Below are 19350 nucleotides of genomic sequence, written 5' to 3'. Positions count from 1 at the left end.
AACCAGTTGTAAGATGTTTAAAAGTTCATTAAACATAAGTTATGCTTAAATGCATTTCAAAGAAGTTGTGTTGAGTTGTGTTGTAGTTTGTGTTATTCTACATTTTGACACTATAGATTTTAAGATTTTACTGCAAATGTATATCGGTTCCAAATATCGGTTATCGGTCTCCTTGATTACTAATAATCGGTATCGGCCTTGAAAAAGCCATATCGGTCGATCCCTAGTGTGTGTGTGTGTGTGTGTGTGTGTGTGTGTAACGAGCTTGTTGTTAGCTTCTGGTGCTAGCGAGCTACGCTAACGGATATAAGGAGTTTTTTCAACAACAAAGTGGAGGAGAGTCCTCTCCTGTCAGACCGAGAGGCTCAGTGAGCTAAAGGACTCTGTCAGTGTTATCTCAGTGGGTCTCAAATGTTTTGGTCACCATTAATGTAAACAGTTATTTCCGAGGCACTCGTTTATATGATCATTATAGTTATAAAAAAATAAGAGAATAAATGAAAAACAGGTATGAAATACTATATGACAGTAAAACAAGAATAAAGTTTAAAAGGGTGATTTGTAAAATATCCATTAAGAAAAAGTAAATCTGTTTACAGGTCTGTTTCAAATGGGTGTTGAGAGAGGTATCCATAGATCTCTTAATTTTGCTCTCAAAGTGCACCAGATTGATGCATTTAACTTCAATATTTAAAAATAAATCTTCCCGGGGGAACTTGCCCCCGGACCCCCCTATGTGAGGTCCACCCACCACTAATATAAATAACACTTGACCCCTGCTTACACCTATATGCGGCGAGCTGATTATCGAGCCTTCATTGTAACTGTCACACTGTGTATATGCGTGGGGAGTGTTGTAGTAGAGAATTCCACTGTAGCGCCCGGTACATTAATGGGAAACCCTAAATGTTTGAGCACCCTCTATGAAACGTCAAGCTACCCCACAGCACCCCCAAAAGAAATCTCTGGCGCCGCCACTGAGCCTGACTATTTGTGTTGGGGGGGCCCGACTTTTTTTTTTGTCCAAAGGGGGGGCCTGACAGAAAAAGTTTGAGAACCACTGGATTAACCGATTCAGCCACGTTTTTTCTCGTTTTAATGCCATTGAACACGTCTTTTGATCAGATTGACAGCTACGGTGAGACGATCTCCCGTAAAAGCTATGTAAAGGTACGTGTTGTGATGTCTGTGTTTGCTTCCCCTGTCAAGAGTTCGGATCACTCAGTGATGATACTATACCTAAATAATCTGTGGAACCTCAGCTTTAATCGATATCTTGTATGTGCAGCTACGATAAGTAATAAGGGTATCTTTTATCTTGAGTTCTGTGCCAAAGTGTGTTAGCATTTTTCGCTCAGGGGTCATTTAGATGCTTCTTATGAGACTTGTGTTTTGTTTTGGTAAAAATGGTTTGTATCGTCAGTTAGCTGAGATTATTCCCGTTAATCTGGTATAACAAATTAATAGGTTCTTAAATATTAAGATCCTCAGTGTCGTGAAAAAAAGAAAGTGCCCGCCGAGGGGGGCTTTGGGGCTTAACAGGTTAACAACATATCTCAGAATTGTTGTGTGCAGGTTAGAATAATGTGCATGAAGACCATGAGAGGAGTGTTACACATTTCTGTCTAAAAATCGGTCTGAGACACAGAAATGTTATGAGGGAGGAAATACCGTTTTTTTAATGTTATGTTTTAATGTGTTTCATTTTAAGATATTTGCTTCTTTGTCTACTAACACCTTAGGGCAATGTTGGAATAAGTATTTTGACTTTGTATCAACATGTTATCCTTTGGATACTTTAATTTCAGTGTCTGACAATCCAGAAATTACATCAACTCATTTGAAAGCTGCTCTGCAATTGGATTGTAATGGCTGTAAAATCTGATTTCCCTATGACCCCACCCAGTCTGCTTTATACAGTAATAGATTCCTTGTTTTTGACTCAACACCAGATTATTGTATGAAGGGGCGTTCAAGAAACCTAAATTATGTCAGTTAAACAGCAAATGTGCTACACGGAATCCCAGGATTTCGCATTTTACAGACAACGAATTAACTCTTTGCAGCCATGTATTCCCCCTGCGGTGGCTAGGCGAGGGTCGGGAACATGTTGTGCCAGAGCCGTCAAATGTACGGAGAACTGCTTGGCTGCAAAAACTAAGAGTGCAGCATCAAGTCACTAAACAAGCGCTCCTATCTGTGTCTGCCCGCTCAACCAATGTCCGGCTACTATTGACCAAAACACTGTGAGAGCCATGCTGATGCGGTGCACGAGGGAAAAGCATCAAGCAATACATCAATATAAGAGATTAAATACATTTTAAATCGAGGTCATCTCAATGTGCTGCCGAAACACAAATGTAAACAGCAAAAGCAACAGTGTTATACGTGAGGCGTTCTATGTAGTCTAAATAGATTCATTTTATTTATGTGAAGACAAATGTAAAATTCAATAGGAAATCATTATTTAACTTATCGTTTAACTTTGTGCTAGAATAACAATGTGTAACTAGTGGAATAACGTAGTGACTGGACATTCCTAGAAGTTGCCGGGGAAAATGACAGTCTATGGTTGCAAGCGAAAATAAAACTTGGGACAATATAATCAAATGTCAGCTTCCTCGATGGTGTCTCGGTGGGAAAATAACAATGGGACGAAGATTTGTGATCTGTTTTTTGTATTATTTAAGTCGTGATTCTCCAATACAAAAGTCTTCAGGTACAAATAAGAAGTGCTTTTGAACAGTCAACAGCTGCAATGAAAACACGTTTGGATAATGACGAGAGATAACAATAGCTTACCACAGGAAGAGTTTTGACAAACAGCTGGCAGAGGACAGCGGGTTGTCGGTTTCGTCTTTTTTACTAATCTCCATGATTATTTGGCATCAGTTCTGGTGCTTGGCTGCGGCGAGACTCCGCCTCGATAGAGACGCGCGCTGGAGGGTCCTCGCACACCACATGGCGCTTCCCACCATCTATTCACGTCTCGTTGGCCAGAGCTCTGCTCGAGGGGCGTCATCAAGTGCTGTTAGACGTATTTAAATTAGATCAACTCCACACAAAGTGCAAATGAGGGGTATTTTCTCACACTTTGGGATGTAGCGTTTTGTGCGTGGAAACTACAGAGAATGTGTTATAATAATGGATATTTAGTTTTTGTGTCCCCCAAGCTTACTTCAAAGATTTTAAATGAAAGGAAACTACAACATGTATTTTAAAGCACTGAATTAAAGGAACAGGGTGTTTTGCATTACAATGTAAAACTAAATATATATATTTTGTTTTTGTTTTATAATAATTAGTTGTCTTTGTAGTAGACAACACACATTTTGAAAGAAAATAAAAGAAATAACAATTGCCAATTATACCAACATTTTGATGCTAATATAATCATATGCGTGTGTACTTTAACTGAGAAAAAAGAAAAGTCTGAAAAAATACATGAATTATCTATGAAATTGCACTATTGACTCTCGTCCCCCAGTTTGTTTCAACGCTGTCACGCTATACAATTTACCCCCCTATTAAAATAATGGATCAGTCCATATGACATCTGCATTGAGGGACGTTTCTGGTCCAAGCCTACCTGCCACAGATCAAAGCTGTTTCTATTGGCTGCCCATCTGCATGTGAGCAGTCTCCCTGCATCCTGGGCCCCAGCTGCTGCTGTGTCACATAGGGGCCACTTTTGACCTAGTTGCTGAAAAGCCCCAGAGGCAAAGTTGGAAACAAACTACACTGACACAGACATGGGGAAAATACAGAAGCCATTTTTTGGACAGACATGAAGGACATTTGTCAGTTACTTCTAGAACAATAACTGAATGGGCAGAAAGGTCAGTTCAGGTCTGGGCAGACAGGGTTGGCATACAAAATGCATTGTTTTATTTTAATTGATCAAATGTATTATTTATTCACAAGAAGCCAATATTGAAAAGCATAAGCTCACTAATTTTAAAAACGTCTGTTAGAGATTCAAACAAGGTGACTTGATCTCAGGTTGTCGATACATCTGTGTAAATATATGTTCATTTTATTTGAAGATGTTTAAGTGATTTTTAATCTCATTATTTGTGTCACTCAATACTGTAATATGTTAAATCAACTGGAAATAGCACATATGATCTTTGAAAAGTAAAGCCAGATGATGTGGAGTCCATTTAAAGATGTTATCTTTCACCTCCTAATATCTGAGGACTTGTGGTCCTCACAAAGACAGATGTACACAGGTCAGTGGTTGGTGATGTGAAGCAGTTTCCATTCAGTTTAAGAGTCCAGACAGAGAAGGGACCAATGTCTCCTCCCAGTTGTGTGAAGTCCCACCTTCAATGTTCAACAGAGAAGTCAGTGAGGCAGCTACTGTCATTGGCTGGGAGATTCCTGAGTCACGTCCTCGTTCTTTGGTAAACTGAGCAGCTCCTGGATCCTCTGCATGTCCTCATTGGCTTCCTCTGCCTGAGAGCCCACGTTCAGATCTCCGATCAGTTCTTCTGTCACGTTCAGTCGGTCCGTCCTTCAGGGAAAAGAAGGAGAGGGACAGGAGACTTGAGGATGACACCGACTTCGAATTAACATTTTTAGTTTTAATGCTAATATCCTATAAAAAGTGTAAAAATAATGTTAAAGTCTTCTGATATATCTCACCATTCTGCGAGTTTAAGATCGTACAGCTCCCTGCGCTCTCTCCTCCTTCGGTCTCTGGAATTGTCTCCTGCCATCGACTGCATGCCGACGATCAGAGCGCCGGTGGGCAACCTGCGAGGGGGAAACGCAAATATCAAAAATATATGAGAACACAATACCAAGCAGAACAAACATCTGTGTACTTCTAATGTGTGGGCACACCAGGTGATACGTAATGTAACATCTATGGTTGACACTTTCCTGGACATGTCAACACTGAGGACACTGGGTCTGTAATAGATTCCTGAAACACTTCCTGCTATAGTATAATCTGTTTGCAACACATCCAGCTTTCACATGTGAGCAGCTACTTTATTTACTGTTATTTGCACCCTTGTAATAAACGAGTGGCACATCCCCTCATTGGTGTTTCACAAAGTCACGCTTCCCTCTGCCATGTGCGCCGGACGAGAGGCCGAATCTGGGCTGAGATCTGGAGCGTGATGTGCTTTACGATTAGCTGCCTGCTTTCATCTGGCCCTCTTCACCTGCACCTGACGGGGCTGTTTGCACACATCAGACGCTCCAGGTGGCCGGTCACTCAGGCAGACAGCGAGGAGGGGAGGAAGCCATGAGAGCGTGTGGCCAGCAGGAGAAACAGAGCAGGGCTGAGCCAAGTGATGATCACAGAGACGATCCAAACCCGCCCCTCCAGTCTGTTACACCATCAAACACCTCGCACTCATTCCCCATTACACAATCAGATCCGCTCTTGGCTCCGTGCGCTCGGCAGAAAGCTGCCAGAGGAGCGAGTGAAAGTGGGACAGAGAGAGAAGAAAGGGTGGAGGAGGGGGGGTGAAGCATAAGTCCAGATCAGAGCATGGTAGAGTGAGATGCGATGCTGGAATAACAGAGATGGTAGAGTCGGAGCAGGGCAGCTGCTGCCTTGGCCTGCCTCCTTGCTCTAGTACCCAGAACACGGCCCTCTGCGGTGCACATGAGTCCCTCTGGCCCCGTGAACAGAGAAGAGGGGGGGGTGGGGGTCCAGCTGGGCGACAGAGGGTTGCTGGGAGGGACGCAGCTGGCTGCCAGAGTGCTCTCTGCTCTCAGGCACGAACGTGGACACAAGCACGAGCACATACGCATTGCAGCCTTTGACAATGTAGCTCACGTGTGAGGAACGATTTAGAAACGTACTGTAACAGGTGGATGTGTTGGACACTTGTGGAAGCAGAAGCCTTACCCCAGTACCGCTCCGATGACGGCCCCTGCCAGCAGCCCCCCCAGGCCCAGGTTCAGCCTGAACAGACCTCCAGTCACAGCTGCTCAAACACACACACATATCATCATCATCATCATCATCATCATCATCATCATCATCATCATCATCATCATCATCATCATCATCATCATCATCATGAATAACTTAATGTGCTGTTATATTTACTGTCTATGTTAAAACCATTCATCTGGTTGAATGAGGATTACAAAAGTGTCACTGCTCTGGTCAGTGACAGACATTCTACCAATCGTATGAACATCTGGGAAGCCGAAGATGGCACCCATGCATATTGGGAATGATTATTTCTTTAAATAGTACAATTCAATTTTCCGGGCAGTGGATTCATGAAGTAATGCCTTTTATTTATCCATGGATGGACATTGTTACGCATTACTTACAACACTGTAGAAGACAGGATATGAGGTGAGAGAGAGTGCAACTGAACGGGTGCCAGTAACATCGTAGTGACGACTCTCAGACAGAGATGTGAGATTGTGACGAGAGCGCTCCGTCTGCTTTTCCTGCACAAATAACATAAACACATTGCGACTCACCTCCAGCTGCGGCATAATGGCTGAGTGCGTTCTTGTCCCGGTAGACGGACAGCCCGGTGCTGACAGAACTATAGAGGTAAGGAAACAGACAAGGGAGGAGGGAGAGGAATATGAAATGGACTGCTCCACACTTAGCAGCAAGTTGTTCTCACAGAGCATGTTACTCCCATAACTTGGAGCCAAACAAATAAACAGGCCTTTCTGGTATTTCAGTTGAGAGGAGAATAACCGGAACTAATTCATCTTTGTTGAGTTTCTTTGTAAACAACAACATGTTCATTCAATGAATAATGCGTCTGCTTACTTGAATAACGTGACGAAAGCAGCCACTCTCCAGCTCCATCTCCATCCATATCTCACAAACCCTCGGATTGCTGCATTATGGGCTGAGCGCTGATTTGGACAATATCAGAAGGTTGAATGTTATTACCATGATGCTGTAAGATTAACTATACAAATATCTCCCTGCAGAGCAGTCTTTTGTACTAGTGCATAATCAGCCAGGATTACGAGCAGAGTCAGAATGTACAGGACTCGGAATTATCATCACAAGACTAACTGATGAGTGTGAAAAACAAACAGTGAGGAATATTAGACAATGGAGGTTACAGTTACTTTACTCCTTATACCTGACCTTGACTTGTACACCTTTGTTGCAGAGGTTGGAAGTAGTGGAGTACAAATACTTCGTTACTGTACTTAAGTACATTTTCTTGGTATCAGTACTGAACTCCACGACTTTTTACTTTGACTTCTTACATGTTGAACCCAAATACCTGTACTTTCTACTTCTTACATGTTGAACTCAAATACCTGTACTTTCTACTTCTCACATGTTGAACTCAAATACCTGTACTTTCTACTTCTCACATGTTGAACTCAAATACCTGTACTTTCTACTTCTCACATGTTGAACTCAAATACCTGAACTTTCTACTTCTCACATGTTGAACTCAAATACCTGTACTTTCTACTTCTCACATGTTGAACACAAATACCTGTACTTTCTACTTCTCACATGTTGAACACAAATACCTGTACTTTCTACTTCTTACATGTTGAACACAAATACCTGTACTTTCTACTTCTTACATGTTGAACACAAATACCTGTACTTTCTACTTCTTACATGTTGAACTCAAATACCTGTACTTTCTACTTCTCACATGTTGAACTCAAATACCTGTACTTTCTACTTCTTACATGTTGAACACAAATACCTGTACTTTCTACTTCTCACATGTTGAACACAAATACCTGTACTTTCTACTTCTCACATGTTGAACTCAAATACCTGTACTTTCTACTTCTTACATGTTGAACTCAAATACCTGTACTTTCTACTTCTTACATGTTGAACACAAATACCTGTACTTTCTACTTCTTACATGTTGAACACAAATACCTGTACTTTCTACTTCTTACATGTTGAACTCAAATACCTGTACTTTCTACTTCTCACATGTTGAACACAAATACCTGTACTTTCTACTTCTTACATGTTGAACACAAATACCTGTACTTTTACTTCTTACATGTTGAACCCAAATACCTGTACTTTCTACTTCTTACATGTTGAACCCAAATACCTGTACTTTCTACTTCTTACATGTTGAACACAAATACCTGTACTTTCTACTTCTCACATGTTGAACACAAATACCTGTACTTTCTACTTCTTACATGTTGAACTCAAATACCTGTACTTTCTACTTCTCACATGTTGAACCCAAATACCTGTACTTTCTACTTCTTACATGTTGAACACAAATACCTGTACTTTCTAGTTCTTACATGTTGAACTCAAATACCTGTACTTTCTACTTCTTACATGTTGAACACAAATACCTGTACTTTCTACTTCTTACATGTTGAACACAAATACCTGTACTTTCTACTTCTTACATGTTGAACACAAATACCTGTACTTTCTACTTCTCTCATTTCCCAAACAGCTGGTTCCTTTAGTCTGAATGTGTGTTGGTGCGTGATCATTATTCTTTAGAGTCACTGCGTGCCTATTGATTTGAACACGATCCGTGTATCCATCACTTCCTGGTCTTCTCTAAAGAAGAGGGACCAATGGAAACGTTGTCATGTTGCCGTTGTTCAGCATGGAAACATTCATTAGCTAACAATGACATTATTGTTCTATTAATATAAAGGGAGGTCAGGTACTCTTTAAAACAGCTGGTCGCTATGGGTACTCTTTACTTAAGTGCATTTCAAAGCCCATACTTAGGATAGGATGTGTTTACTTTTGCCATCTCTGTTCAACAGTAGAGTTAATGACACTTCCACACTCAGACAGTCCACTCGTCCACTCACCACTGCCTCCACTCGGCTGCTGTAGAGCTCTGCCTGGCTGATCTGGATGTAGCTCTGCCTGGCGTGGTGGGCTGCAGGCAGGCCTCCATACAGCATGCCGGCCAGGGCACCCACCACCCCGCTCTTTATCACGCTGGTCAGCTCCTCAGGGTACATGTGTTTCGCACTGCAGGGAGACAAGAGATCCACCTCCTTTAACACACAAATCAATGCCAAGTTTACAAATAAATAACCTAAAGAAGTTCTTTTTGAACTAAATCGGATCATTCACGGAGTTTATTCAACTTAACAAGAGCTTATTGTAGTAGCAGTGGCCGTTACCATACTTTATACAGATAGACTAAAAAACAGCGTGAAATAAATGGTATCAAGCTGTCCTTCCATATTTTTGTTACAGTGAAATTACATATTTAATGCATTCAATGATTTAACTTTTTTACTACTGTGTGCATAGATTCTCCTATTTGAAAAACAACAGCAACAAATACAATTGTTACAATAACTATGATGTAATGTCTCTATGATAGTATGAAAGATTATAGTTCGAATACACTCGTTCCTAGTGGCCCTTCTCTGTTTGGTTAAGGACGAATTATTGACCGTGTAAATCCTTGTGTATTCTTAATGTATACTCCCTTTGTCCTAAAGTTTGGTCTGTGTTAATTGAGTAGCAGACATTCTGAATGTGTGTGTCAAAAATGACCATCCAAAATAAATACTGTATACGTCAGTGGTGTATGGCTTTTTAGGAATTACATCACATTTCAAGTTTAAAAATATTCTTAGAGATAGCTGTAGGACATAGCGGGTCACTTGATTTAAGACAGCACAAAAGATAAGTGAAAGAACAGAAGACAAGTCATGAAGGAACAGAAATACCAACTCCATTTGAAAGAGGTCTTTGATGCGGTCCCATCCCGTCTCTGTTAATTCTGGCCTGCCCATGTTGCTCCACATGGCGCTGGGAGAGGGGATGGGTGGAGGACTGGTTGAAGAGGAGGAGGAAGAGGGCATCTGTGCGGGCTGGGCAGCAGCCACATCAGCTGCATGGACCCTGGGGAGCAGGGAGCAGAAGGGAGGAGGCCTGGCGCTCTGGAGGAGGCCCTGCAGTAGGCCGGTGCTCCACGTGCCCCCGGGGGGTGAATCTGCGCGTCTCTGTGGTGCGGGGCCCGGTCTGGGCTGCTCTGGATACATCCCGCTTCAGCTGGCAGAGAGGGAGAAACACACGGCCGTGGGTTGGGATGTTGCACTCTGTCTCCATTTAAAATCTAAATAAATAGCCTGAGGGCAAATGTAATCCTGTCAGGGCACACGGGCTGTCCAACTCAGCAGCTGTTAAATGGTCCTATCAAAACACACTGGGCTCACAAGCAGCCTTTCTGGGAAAGCGTTTCTTTATGGACTTTAAAATGATGTTTCATGCACTGCTGCGACCCTCGGGTCCTCTGAGCAGGGTGGGCTGGTCCAGGTTCAAACATTACTAAAAAGGTTGCTGTATATATTAACAGAAGTGCCAGAAAATGGCATATGACTGATAATATTTGTCTTTTGGTCTTGTAGTCCAGACCAGTACAAGTAGAAATACGACAGAATAAAAAGACCTGCATTAAAATAATATGTATGAGTACTTAAACTTATAGTAGCAAAAGTAATAGTTATGCTTCATGCGATATAGGATGTTCAACTTAATGCTGCAGCTTGTAAAGGTGGAGCCAATATATATATATATATTGCCAGTTAGCTCAAAAAAACATTGTGATTTTAATTTAGTTTTAATAATCTAAATCTGCTAAATAACTAAAGCTTTCAAATCAAAGCAGTAGAGTAAGTGCCTCTGGTTACATTCCAGGACTGCACATGTGAATTACTGTTAGCTTTTGTTATACATCCTTTGAAATAATATACTTGTCTAAGTTTTTTTTCTTTCTATATGTTTAACAACTGTGTCATTTTATAAAATACATTTCTAACTGGCTAAATATTCCAAAAGGTCTATGGTCAACACTTAGCATGCTATTAGAAAACCTGAATAATCCTAGGAAATTTTGGAAAGCCATAAAATCGATTTCCACTGGTGATATCCCAAATGAGCTACCTCCGTGCCTCACCACAGCATCTGGCTCTATATCAGACAGGGCTACTATGCTAAATTGCTTTAATGAGCATTTTGTGTCTTGTGGCTCTCCGTTTGGCTGTGTGGCTCCTGTGAACGCTCCAATCCTTGACTCTGAACAATGTGGTCTGGAAAACCCTTTCAATTTTACTCCTTTAACTATTGGTATTGTTCATGAAGCCTTATCTAAGCTAGATCCTAGGAAACCGGCTGGCCCGGACAACGTAGAACCTTTCTTTTTAAAGATAGCTGCAGATTTTATTGCTCCACCTCTTACTTCTCTTTTTAACCTCTCCCTCAGCACGAACACAATTACAAAAGTATGGAAGTCTGCTTATGTCTTGCCTTTACTGAAAGGAGGGGAGGCAACTATTTTAAATAACTATAGGCCAATCTCTAAATTGTCAGTTCTGGCTAAGGTTCTTGAACGCCTAGTGAGTGAACAAGTAAAGGAGTTTTTATGTATAAATGACATCCTGTCTAAACATCAGTCAGGATTCAGAAAGAAACACAGCACCATCACTGCCACAATGAAAGTGGTGAATGACATTACTACTATTTTAGATAATAAGCAGAGTTGTGCAGCTCTGTTTATTGACCTGTCCAAAGCATTTGACACCGTTGATCATCGCATTTTAAAGCAGAGGCTACTCAGTATTGGCATGTCCAGCCTTGCAGTGGGGTGGTTTGTGAACTACCTCTCTGAAAGGTCCCAATGTGTTCATTTTGATGGACTGTCTTCTGAGTGGTTAAACATTGCTAATGGTGTACCACAAGGTTCTGTTTTAGGACCACTTTTATTCTCCATATATATTAACAGCGTAGGTGATAATGTGGATGAAGCTACTTTACATTTTTATGCGGATGATACTGTGATGTACTGTGCAGGTCCCTCCATTAAAGAGGCTGTTGTTAAATTACAAGCTGTTTTTAACATTATTCAGACTCAGCTCTCTGAACTAAAGCTTCTTTTAAATGTGGATAAAACCAAGGTAATGCTCTTTTCAAAAGCTAAAAAGACACCAGAGCCTGTTTTAGATATTGTAACTACGCAAGGAACAAAACTTGAAGTTGTTGCCTGTTACAAATACCTGGCTTGATGATTGTCTCTCTTTTAAACGTCATGTCAATAACCTGCTTAAAAAGCTGAGGGTTAGGCTAGGTTTCTTTTTCAGAAACAAGTCCTGCTTCTCGCTTGAGGCCAGGAAAAGGCTAGTCACTGTGACCTTTTGACCTGTGCTGGACTATGGTGATCTGGTCTATATGAATGCACCTGCCAATTACCTGAGCAAATTGGATGCTGCGTATCACAGTGCTCTGAGATTTGTCACAAATTGTAAAGCGCTTACACATCACTGTACCCTGTATGCCAAGGCAGGTTTACCATCACTCTCTGTACGGAGGCTCAGTCATGGGTACACGTTTATCTATAAAGCTTTGTTGGGTAAACTCCCGTATTATATCTGCTCTCTGATAACACAGAGAGTTGCAAGCAGCTATTGTCTGAGGTCACATGATGTAGTCTTGTTAGATGTGCCAAGAGCAAGGACTGTCTTAGGTAGGACAGCTTTGATGTGCGCAGCTCCACTTGCTTGGAACAATCTTCAGCAAGAATTGAAACTGAGCAATCTCATTCCTCTGCATGTTTTTAAAGCTAGGGTAAATGAAATGCTTGCTGACACAATGGGCACTTGTAAATGTCTATAATTATGTATCCTGTAAATATAATGTATAATGTCCTTTATTGTTTTATGTTTCATGTGGAACCTATATGCTGCAGGTCTCCCTTGAAAAAGAGATCTATGATCTCAATGGGACCAATCTGGATAAATAAAGGTTTGAAATGAAATGAAATTAGCATCTGTAATATTTGTGATATAAATGAAGCCTCTTACCAGAAAGCAGCACAGAAATGATCACTCAAAAGGCGTTTGTTTTAAGTAACCAACCCGTAGTTATGGTACACGAACTCCAGATAGTTTACACATTTCTGTTTTTAATCATTTAACCTCCTGTCGGATGCTTCAAAACGGTGACTTTCCCATAACCTGCCGGTGTTCCGACCTTTGACCTCGGAGTCCACAGCGACACAAACCACAGCTCCCCCTGCGGTGGAGGAGTGAACAACAGGCTGCATGTGGAAAGCTACTACACGGTCTTAGATCACATGAAAAAAACACTTTTAATATTAGTCAAAGTCAGGACATTTAAAAAACAAAGATTTAACATTGTATTCATATCATGACTTCAACATCAATTTCGTTTTTTTTTTAAAAATACTGCAAATGTGTGCATATCTCAGATGTTCTACTTTCTATGAGTTAATAGATACCAATTGATTGCAGTTGCCGTTTCTGAGATACACACATTTTATAACACACACTGTATTAGTTTCTGTGTATATGGGACTACTGTTTTTCCTATAATACATAGTAAACGGTAGTTCCATCATGTGCCCATGTATGATAAGAAAAACTCTTTAAAGCTGGTTTGACCCATTTTAAATGTCAAAATTAGAGTTGCAGGCAGAAATGGTTTAAGAACTAAACTGTTTATTGGCATAAAAACAAAAATCCTGCACCTCACACTTAAAACGGATACCTCTTCACATCTTTCTGGTCGCATCTACTGTACATACTGTGATAGTGATCTTCACTTTAATAGTGTCAAAAATAACCTTACATGGGTGAGAATCAGCTTGTATGCATTACAATGTAAATATTACAACATATTCAACATGATCCTGCATCAACTACACACCGTCTATCATCTCGTAACACACATTCTTTTCAAAAGGAAAAACAATTAGTGTTTCTTGGAAACTCCACAGATCAAAATATATTCATTATTGCTTACTGCTGGCACTTGGAATGAAATGTTGAAGGAAAAAAATCTAAGCATAATTGTTCAACAAGTAAAAGTACATGTTCTAATGCCACTTGGTAAAGGGATGCTGTAGTTTCCCAAGATGTCCAGTAGAGGAGAGTGTAACAAATAGATTTTTGACCATTACATTACTATTAACAGGGATTAAATATGGAATTTTAGCTCATGGTTCTCAGTGTTTCCCATATTATTCAACATACTAGAAGGCCAACAGTTCTTTATGGGGCTTAATCCTCCCACTGGTAGACTGCATTAGATATGTAACAGCATGGCATGTGTAACTATTATTATTATTATCTTTATCGGTACAACTTTTGTAGATATTTAAGCAGCAGACAAAAGTGACATAAAGAAATTAAAACCAAAGAATTCTGATATCCAAGATGATGATTATAATTCAATTAAAAGTCCCATTTTACAGCGGCTTTTGGAAAGTGGTTTGATGTGATGTGAAATCTGGGACCTACGTGTTGCCTTTAAAGTAGAATGATGTTGTGGTGCGTGATTACATTCATGTTTGAGAGTCCTTCACTGCAGAGCCTCTCATAACTCCGTCCTGCCCGCTCTGTGCACGATCTGGTTGTAGTTGCTATTCAGTTTTGGTTTGTAGGTGAGGAGACTGCTGAAATCAGTGAGGAGTCTCTCCCAGTAGCAGGAAACGTCTTTCATCCGCAGGTGCTCCAGGATGAACTCCTTACCCCTGTGAGGAAACACACAACTGCAGTCAGTGTGCCGTTCGCCGTTATCTCACTTTCAGTTCAAACACAAATGTTAAAATATGAGACCTTGAGGCGATCTCCTGTGCAATGTCATCGTTCTCTTTGACAAACTGTAGCAGTTCCCTGAGGAGAGAGAACATGTAAAAGACATATCAACGTTTAGCGTGCATACAAAGGAGATTCACACCTTCATATATGAGAATTCACACCCTGAGAACATGAAAACAAAATGCCTTTTGTGCCAAATACATTCATTCAAGTACCGACCTGCGCATTTATGATCTTCATTAATCAGTCACACGTCTGGGACTATCAGGTTTTACGACTGTAACACCTTCACATGTGTAATTATATAGCGCTGACATACATCAATCTTGTATCACAGATTACAGGCTTTTTAAATATTACAAAAGAACCACAACATATGATTGGGGAAGCAGCTTTTATCCATTACACTGCCAAACATCTTTAGAGACCTACTTGAATGACAACTGAAAACATATATGTTCTTTAAACTCAGCCTGCAATTTGCAATATTCCACTTCTCCTGCACTTTTTAAAAATGTTTTTATGTAATGTATTTATAAATGGTGTCTTATTGTTGTCCTACTCTTTACTGAGAGGGTTATCTGTTGTTAACTGTCTGATTTTTACTTCACCAGTGAGGTGTTTGTGATTTTGTTGTTTATGTTGTTGAACAAAACCTGAAAGTCCCTTCAGCGTGTGTCAAACACAGACCTTGGGTGTTTCTCAATGTCGAGGACGCTTCCTTGGTAGGACATGTCTTCCGAGTCATTTCCTTCAGAAGCGTGGCAAGAGTACTTCCTAGCCACGGAAAACGAATAATGGTGGAAAAGGCTAACAGGTGTGCGTCATATGCGAGGCCCCGCCTTAAATGGAGCACGATTTCCGCCAAAGATTTGGAAATTGGTCCGTGCGCAAAGCATTGTGGGGATTTTAAGACCGCGGAGGATACACATGTGCAGGCTCGAAATGTCTCGCTACGAAGGACGCCGGGCTCGGTAGAATTCCAAGTATGCTGGACATTGGAACAGTCCTTCGGCGGGACTCGATGACGTAGCATCCTTGAAATAGTGGCTCTGGAGCATCCTTCCTCGACATTGAGAAACACCCCTTATTTCCGACATCTGACCACAAAGTTATCAGCAAGGAAATGTCCGACAATATACCTGACATCCGATAGGTCCTGCTGCACGGGGATGTAATGGACCCAGGGCCGCAGCTGAGGGTAGAAGAACTCCTGCCATTCATCCCCAACATGGAACACCAGAGCCCCGCAGAGGAAGAGGTGTTTGAAGCGGAAGCTGGCCGCCACGCCTCGGAAGTTGAATAAATATCTGCAGGCGGATAGACAAAGACAGGGGAGATGGTTGAGATCAAATCAGCATTATTTTTGCAGACCGTCAGTAAATCTTAAAACGTCCGTCATTCAAAATCCTGCTCACTTGTATTTGCAGTGATCCACCAGGGGGATTTCTTTGGCAGGGGGTCTCCCCAGTGTGTCCTAACACAGAGAGGAAAACACAGGTTGGTAAATAATTATCACAGACTTTCAGATTTCACTTTTGATTAAATATAAAAGAAAATAATAAAAGGGTACAAATACAAAAAACGGCTGTGTTTTTCTGCTTTCTACTCAACCATCGTTAGGAAGGGTCAACATAAGGGAGATATTTGATATTATATTTTATAATCTGGCTCTTAAATGAATTCCAACACATTTTTGAAAGTTAACCGTAAGCGCTTTCACAAAGTAGAGTATACTTATTATTTCACTATTAAATTAGATCTGTTGGTGCTATAATAACCCAAATGATGTTTGGTTACAGAAGAGTTACTAATTCAAATAATCATGTCATTTTTTATAACCTACATTTTGAGCACTTGATTCCAAATCCAAGAACAACTTGGAAACACCACATCAACAATCCTAATGTTTTCAAGGATTTCCAGCACCCATAGGTTCCCTGCATTGTGTGTGTATGGACCCAGGTGTGTGTGTGTGTGGACCCAGGTGTGTGTGTGTATGGACCCAGGTGTGTTTACTGACCCTTTCAGACTTCCAGGCCTGGTTCTTGGTGTACTCTGCGTCCACCAGCTCTGGAGCCTCTCTGGAGAGGAGGATCAGAGGGTCGCGCTCTGCACTGGTTCTATCAAAGTCAAAGAAATATACAGAAGAGAATGACTTTAGAGGAGGTGGGGACTTTGCTGCCAACTGTGGTAAGAAGATAGTTGAGTAAAGGGTTTTTGAGTGACATTAAAACATTTGGATTCTTGTTCGAGTCTCAAGACTGACCTGGAGCCTCTGAAGAATCCTCTGGACTCTTTCTGATTCCACGGCCACTGAGCTGCAGACCTAGCACAACACATCACATGGTTAAAGCACACTGAAGTGATACTGTGCTGCAAACTATTGTTATTTAGGCGTTCCATTTATCAATTTCTTGAATTATGCCATTACAAATGTTTTTTAGACATCTCATTAAGTGGATCAAACTGCAACAAGACTAGTATTATGTTGATGTTAAAACCTAAAGAGGAGAGCAAATGAGATGCTAAATATTACTTTTTAAGGTCGTCCCTCATCAGGTCCCATCGCCCCAGTCCAGTGGGGTATATGGGCCACACGGCAGGCCCCCCCTCCCAAAATGTCCACGCAGGGTACATGATGTCCTGGTAGTCTGCCGTCTACACAAATCAAACACCAGTAATTGTAGTTAATAAACTGTGTGTGTGTGTGTGTGTGTGTGTGTGTGTGTGTGTGTGTGTGTGTGTGTGTGTGTGTGTGTGTGTGTGTGTGTGTGTGTGTGTGTGTGTGTGTGTGTGTGTGTGTGTGTGTGTGTGTGTGTGTGTGTGTGTGTGTGTGTGTGTGTGTGTGTGTGTGTGTGTGTGTGTGTGTGTGTGTGTGTGTGTGTGTGTGTGTGTGTGTGTTCACATGTAAATGAAGTTACTGTCTGACCTTACTGAAAGAGAAGACAGGCAGGGTGGGCTTCACCCAGCTGGGGACTTGTGGGTAATCTCTGACATTCACCACCATCTCCAGGTCAGGTAACCTGTCAATCACCTCCAGGATGAAATGCTCCACCCCACTGCACCTGGAAAGAGAACAGATGTATAGACTGATCTTTTAGTCAGCTTACACTTAGAGGGCAAAGTGTTCCTTCCCCCACAGAGTCCAATAGAAAGGTGAAATGTCTCTCCTCACCTGGCAGGAAACATGCAGTTGCGTTCTCTGTACAGCTTGTGTCCGATGATCTGGTAGTGTGTGCCCACGCCTCTCTGAACAGTCGCAGCCATGACATCCTCAGAGATGAATCCTTTAAAAGGCTGCAGGTCACCTAGAAGGACGCTGAAAACCGACATAAAAAAAATCATCAAAAATCCACATTTCGTAATACAAATATTCAACTGGCACAGTAGTGATTCAACCATATGTACAAGAAAAGCAAGCACACATTGTCCTCTCACTCACCTCAGATGGCAGCTGCAGTTGACAGGATTGCAGGGAGTGTGTTCTTTCACAGCATCAGAAATGCTGTCTCTAATGTTCTTCCACGGTTGGCCTGAAATAAATGCAAATGTCAGAATATAAATTTATATTGGATTAAGATTCCTAGCGTTTACCGCTTCCAAGGCTGATTCATCCCATCATGTGAGAGAGAGCTTATTGCGTTAGTATCCCCCATGACCCTGTCCCAAACAAGACCAGAGATACAACTATGAACAAGTCAGGTCACTTAAAGTATATTAAAACGCCAATAAATGGCATTACTAGTGGAATCCTGAAGCTGATGAAATGCAATACAGGATAAAAGGAGCCAGCCTCTTTGCTAGCAATACATATTAAAATGCATACGCATACGCATACTAATAAATAAATAAGGAATCATCTTTTTCAGGGGAAATTCTTTCTAGGAGTAAATTGACATTCATAAAGCCCAGTTTATATTCCTGTAAAGACAGGACTTAATAATAATAATAATAATACTTTTATTTGCCTTATTTGAAAATAATACTTTTATTTGCCTCAATGTTAAGTGTTGTGTTGTCACATGTTAGCAGTGTTTATTTTTACATGAGAGTAAATACAGACTATGCCTGTGGGTCAGCCTGGACTTCGTTTTACCTTAAAAAATAGCCTAAAATATCTTGAATTGTGCATCGTTTTATTTCCTGTTCCACACATTATATCAAGACAGCATAAACGTTACTGTTTTAGTTTGTCTGAGTAAACGGAGCGCAGAAAACCAGAACATTTGTTAGAGCTAACTACCCTTAGCTGACCTGTTGCCAAAAAACGAAAACGTCTTAATTAATGTAACCATTTAATTAATACGAATCTTATTTTAAAATGTCAATGTAGGCACAACTTTTAACCAGAGCTAATGCAACCCTTAAAGTGAACACAGTTCGCTTAGTGGAGTTAGCTCACAGGCTAGTCAGCTAGCTCGTGAAGTGATGAATGACTCCCAACATCAAAAGTTATCTCAAGTAGGTACAGCGAAACTAAATGCACTCAAGTCGTACAGCCACTTTCTAAAAAAAGATTTCATGAGTCGTATTTTTTAAAACATGTATTACCTGAGGCAGGAACAAAACATAAAAGACAAAGTTGCAACAGTATTAAAACCCTCCACAGCCAAAAGCGCTCCATTTCTCTCTCTATCCTCCAGCTATGTCTGAGAGGACGAGCAACAAAGCGCTGATCTGTGATCTACTACTCTGGGCTGAATGCAGTCGGTACGGTAAAGCGCACTTCGAAATTCATTTAAAGGTTACACTACCGTAACGTTTAGAAGACTTGCTTACTTTTTCATTAAA

The 19350-nt window shown here is 41.0% G+C and overlaps 2 protein-coding genes across 2 annotated transcripts; both read right to left on the bottom strand.

Moving 5' to 3' along the window:
• Window positions 1-3865: 3865 nt before the first annotated feature.
• Window positions 3866-12993, bottom strand: timmdc1 (translocase of inner mitochondrial membrane domain containing 1). Its single transcript, XM_034098675.1, has 8 exons — window positions 12799-12993; window positions 9674-9994; window positions 8791-8956; window positions 6767-6855; window positions 6463-6530; window positions 5870-5948; window positions 4648-4758; window positions 3866-4516 (listed from the first exon to the last, which is right to left on the bottom strand). The coding sequence occupies exons 2-8, from the start codon at window positions 9982-9984 to the stop codon at window positions 4366-4368; spliced, it is 975 nt and encodes a 324-aa protein (XP_033954566.1). The 5' UTR covers window positions 9985-9994; window positions 12799-12993; the 3' UTR covers window positions 3866-4365.
• Window positions 12994-13435: 442 nt separating this feature from the next.
• Window positions 13436-19238, bottom strand: poglut1 (protein O-glucosyltransferase 1). The gene is made up of 11 exons (XM_034098663.2): window positions 19111-19238; window positions 18002-18092; window positions 17735-17878; window positions 17489-17624; window positions 17096-17217; window positions 16826-16885; window positions 16580-16679; window positions 15975-16033; window positions 15699-15866; window positions 14575-14631; window positions 13436-14489 (listed from the first exon to the last, which is right to left on the bottom strand). The coding sequence occupies exons 1-11, from the start codon at window positions 19181-19183 to the stop codon at window positions 14333-14335; spliced, it is 1167 nt and encodes a 388-aa protein (XP_033954554.1). The 5' UTR covers window positions 19184-19238; the 3' UTR covers window positions 13436-14332.
• Between the last annotated feature and the right edge of the window lie 112 nt (window positions 19239-19350).

This window comes from Pseudochaenichthys georgianus, chromosome 2 (assembly GCF_902827115.2).
Source record: "Pseudochaenichthys georgianus chromosome 2, fPseGeo1.2, whole genome shotgun sequence".
Lineage (NCBI taxonomy): Eukaryota > Metazoa > Chordata > Actinopteri > Perciformes > Channichthyidae > Pseudochaenichthys > Pseudochaenichthys georgianus.
This window is presented reverse-complemented; position numbering and strand designations above follow the sequence as displayed.

Bases quoted from the DNA above. Each gene is read 5' to 3' on its own strand.
- timmdc1 (XM_034098675.1), bottom strand. From the start codon at position 9,984: ATGTATCCAGAGCAGCCCAGACCGGGCCCCGCACCACAGAGACGCGCA. The intron at 4,759-5,869 runs GTAAGGCTTCTG...TCCCCCTCGCAG, and splicing joins GTCATCGGAGCGGTACTGGG to GTTGCCCACCGGCGCTCTGA. The intron at 4,517-4,647 runs GTGAGATATATC...TTTTCCCTGAAG, and splicing joins GATCTTAAACTCGCAGAATG to GACGGACCGACTGAACGTGA.
- poglut1 (XM_034098663.2), bottom strand. From the start codon at position 19,183: ATGGAGCGCTTTTGGCTGTGGAGGGTTTTAATACTGTTGCAACTTTGT. The intron at 16,034-16,579 runs GTCAGTAAACAC...TCTCTGTGTTAG, and splicing joins AGGCCTGGAAGTCTGAAAGG to GACACACTGGGGAGACCCCC. The intron at 14,490-14,574 runs GTCTCATATTTT...GTTTCCTCACAG, and splicing joins GCACAGGAGATCGCCTCAAG to GGGTAAGGAGTTCATCCTGG.